The sequence below is a fragment of the Sceloporus undulatus genome, chromosome 1 (genome assembly GCF_019175285.1).
Source record: "Sceloporus undulatus isolate JIND9_A2432 ecotype Alabama chromosome 1, SceUnd_v1.1, whole genome shotgun sequence".
Lineage (NCBI taxonomy): Eukaryota > Metazoa > Chordata > Lepidosauria > Squamata > Phrynosomatidae > Sceloporus > Sceloporus undulatus.
In genome coordinates this window covers 350,041,882-350,045,531 of record NC_056522.1, presented here as the reverse complement: position 1 = coordinate 350,045,531, position 3,650 = coordinate 350,041,882, and the positions used below count along the sequence as shown (strand labels likewise).

At 41.2% G+C, this 3,650-nt stretch overlaps 1 protein-coding gene across 1 annotated transcript in view; it reads right to left on the bottom strand.

Annotated features, from left to right (window-relative positions):
• SPATA7 (spermatogenesis associated 7) overlaps positions 1 to 3,650 on the bottom strand; it is an 87,036-nt gene continuing 83,386 nt past the window's right edge. Inside the window, exon 11 of the mRNA XM_042460531.1 lies at positions 1 to 920. Within this exon, the coding sequence (XP_042316465.1) occupies positions 432 to 920 (489 nt within the window). The 3' untranslated portion in view covers positions 1 to 431. The remainder of the gene's footprint in view (positions 921 to 3,650) is intronic.

The following is a 3,650-nucleotide window of genomic DNA, read 5'->3' as shown; positions in this document are numbered from 1 at the left end:
ACTGGATGAATGTATCTTTTATTGTTTGGAAATTAATAGCTGCAAGCATATTATTCAAAGACACTATTTTACCGTTGTGAAATTGGATCCATTTATTAAAAATAAATCTTATAATCAACCTGCCATATATATCTATATGCATATGTGTACATTTGCGTACCCACATCTACCTACATATCTTGTTCTACAACCAGTTTTCAGCAGTTAATGACATTATGCTACATTACATGCTACACACTTGTCCCCTGTCCACTAGTGTGTCTTAGTGTTCAGTTCATTAAAACCTGATTCATAATATTAGGACCTTTTTTACACCAGTGTATCTAGAAAAAAAAAGATTATTTCCTAGCATTTTATTGAATTCACAAAGTTCAGGTCCCTGCACAGCTGACTAGCTGCACTGCTTGCCTCAGTACTTCACTGCTTGTTGTTTATTGTGGTGCATCGTCAGTGGAGATGGGAAGGGATTCTGCCAAGCTTTCTTTGAGATCATCAACCTCCCTCAACGACTCACTGATTTCAAAATCAGCATCACATGTGGTGGAATTGCATGTTGGTGGCAATGTACATGAAGTATCTAGGTTTCCACCAGTCACTGCAATGGAAGACGGGTCAGGTTCTACTTGCCCAGGCTCACTGACTTCTTTGGAAGAATGTTCATCCTGGATTTCATCCTGGATTTCTAATTCCTGGAAGTTATCGCTGCATGCTGTAGATTCACTTGTTATTAAATCCATTGCTTTTGAGAGCCCCTCACTTGTTGCTGGCATGTTTTCTCTTTGAACTTCATTGGGAAGTTGGAGATGCTCACCTGGGTCATTCTCTAGCAGACTGTATTTGTCCAGCCCTCTTGAAGACTTTTCTTCCTTCTTGCAGCCCAAGTCTATTTTCAGAATTTCCAGCAGATGGCGCATTTTGGTCTAAGATTAAAAAGAAGAAATAATAAACAGTATGTAAGCATAATTTTAGAAAACAAGAATAATATTTAAAAATCATGCTGCTTAATAAACTAAGGATGTATTTTTTTAAAAAACTGTCTGGAAGTTAATCAGTGGGCTGTTTTGAAAAATCAAGTGGGACAGTCAGGTAATAGGAACTGATTAGAAATGGAAATTCCCAAAAACCAGTTGCAGAGCATTTCAAATTTCTTGGACATAGAAATGGGACTTACAAGTGGTGGTTCTCAAACAATTAAAAAGCAGACGGGCGAGCAACAATTAAATGGAGAAATAGCAAAAAATGTTTTAATTCATTAGCAGAGGTTTGATTGTTTGGGTTTTTTTGGCACCTTACACATGAATCCTCACAACTACGCATATGACTGAAGGACTCCCTTCAAGGAATAATTTGGCCCCAAGAAGACTGAATTTTGATGAGCAGATTTATTTGCTTTTACTGTATAAGAAAATATTGGCAGACTACTTTAGAGACTACAGTACTACCATCTACATGAAAGACCTGAATTATTATTATTATTATTAACCTTTATTTATGAAGCGCTGTAAATTTACACAGCGCTGTACATGCAATCTTTTTAGTTAGACGGTTCCCTGCCCTCAGGCTTACAATCTAAAAAGACATGACACAGAAGGAGAAGGGAGTGGTGACGGGAAAGGGTAAGAGGTCCAGCAGTTCCTCTCAACCTCCGAGGCCTGGACCAAGGCAGATGGACTGAAGGGAGGGCTTGGCTTCAAAATGGAAGGTTAATCATTATCCAGGGAAAAAACATACTCACAAGTAGGATAATACATATACAGTACATAGCAATACAGGAAATGGATCGATAAAATGAATCTTCTCAAACAACTCTTGGAAGATTTATGGCCAGGGTCACAATCTACATTTTTCTCTATCATATTGCCTACTATTGCACTCCCACAACTGTGTAACTATGCTTCAAAACTTGTGGCTTTCCTAGCACATATGACAAAATGGATTGGTATCCACAAAAACTCATGCTAGAATACTTAAGAGGCTGTACAGACCAGCAGTAAGCACCAGCATTGGGGTGGCATGGGGGCGTGGCGTTTGGACAAAGCACACCCTGACATGATCCCAATGCCAGCGTCACACTGTCCGCCTGATCTAATGTTGGGCGGTGTTGTGGTGCTCCTTTGTCATAGCATTCATACACCGCACCCCAAAAGAAATGTCAAAAAGTGCTGCCATGACAGCAAGGATGCCCTTTCTTCAGGCCAAAAAGCAGCAGCAATTTGCCACTTCTTTTTGGCCCGGAAAAACGTTAGATCAGGTCCGCAGCCTGCAGTTGCCACAGCCTCGATCTGGCACTCAAAGGGGCAGTGCAGAGATGCTCCTTTGGGGTGGTCTGCTTTGCCCCTTAGTCTTAAAGGTGCTACTAGATTCCTTTTTCACTCCTTTTTCCTTTTTATGAAATCCAGGAAATTTTTGCACTTGGGGTCCTAGCTTATTGAATCACAATACAAGGGAGCAGGAGCACACTCCTCTCTTTATTTGAGCAGGTCAACCATTTAGGCATGGATTCATGATAGCCAAGTCCAAGATGGTAATTCATTGTACCACACAAGTCAGAGAAAATAAGATTAGTTCTTGACTTATGCATCCTGGTTTGTCTGTATGTAACAAACCATAATGCATGGTTTGGATGTTACAGTAAATGTACCCGAAAAATGGAGTTGAATGTGACATCTGAACCTGGGCTTATTATAAACCTAGGATGATAAACTATTCACCCCTGTATTTTGTTCCTGAACCATCTGAACAACATCCACCCCAACATCCAATTCACTATGGAAAAAGAAAAGGAAGGAACACTGCCATCCTTGGATGTCATAGTCATCCGCAAACCGAACCAACATTTGGGTCACACAGTATACAGAAAATCCACACATACAGACCGATATCTGCACAAGAACTCCAACCATCACCCAGGACAAAAAAGAAGCACAATCAAAACACTGGTAGACCGAGCAAAACGCACCTGCGAACCCCACTTCTTGGAAGATGAACTGAAGCATCTAGACTGGGCCCTACAGGACAATGGTTATTCCAGCTCAGACATCAAAAGGGCTGCCAGGCCCAGGAAAACCCAGAGCAGTTAAGACAAGCAGCCACCCAAAGGGAAGATATTTTTACCATATATCAACGGAGTCACAGACAGAATAGCCAAAGTGGTGAGGAAGCACTACCATGTCAGGATGCACAGGGAAGCCAGTGAAATCCACAAACACCTGAACAATTTCAACAGGAAAGAGGAATCCCTTAAAGTAAACAAGGTTTGGCTACCAGTCCTGAAAGATAGCAAGATAAAGACTCAACAAATGCAAATGAGACATCTCCCAGGGTCAGGGGTTTCCCAGCAGACAATGAGCACTAATCAAGCAGACATTAATCCTCTTGTGCAGACGACCATCACACCCTGAGGACTGCCATTAGCAATAAACAATATACATGCAAATCATTCCTGCCTTTCCAGGTAACACAACATATATACAGTGGTACCTCGGGATACGAAATACCCAGGTTACGAAATTTTCGGGATACGAAAAAATCCCATAGGAAATCATTGTTCCGGGTTACGAATGTTTTTTCGGGATACGAAGAAAATTTTTGGTGCTTTTTCCGGCTTTTTCGCACGAAACGCGGCTTTTCCCCATTAGCGCCTATGGCAA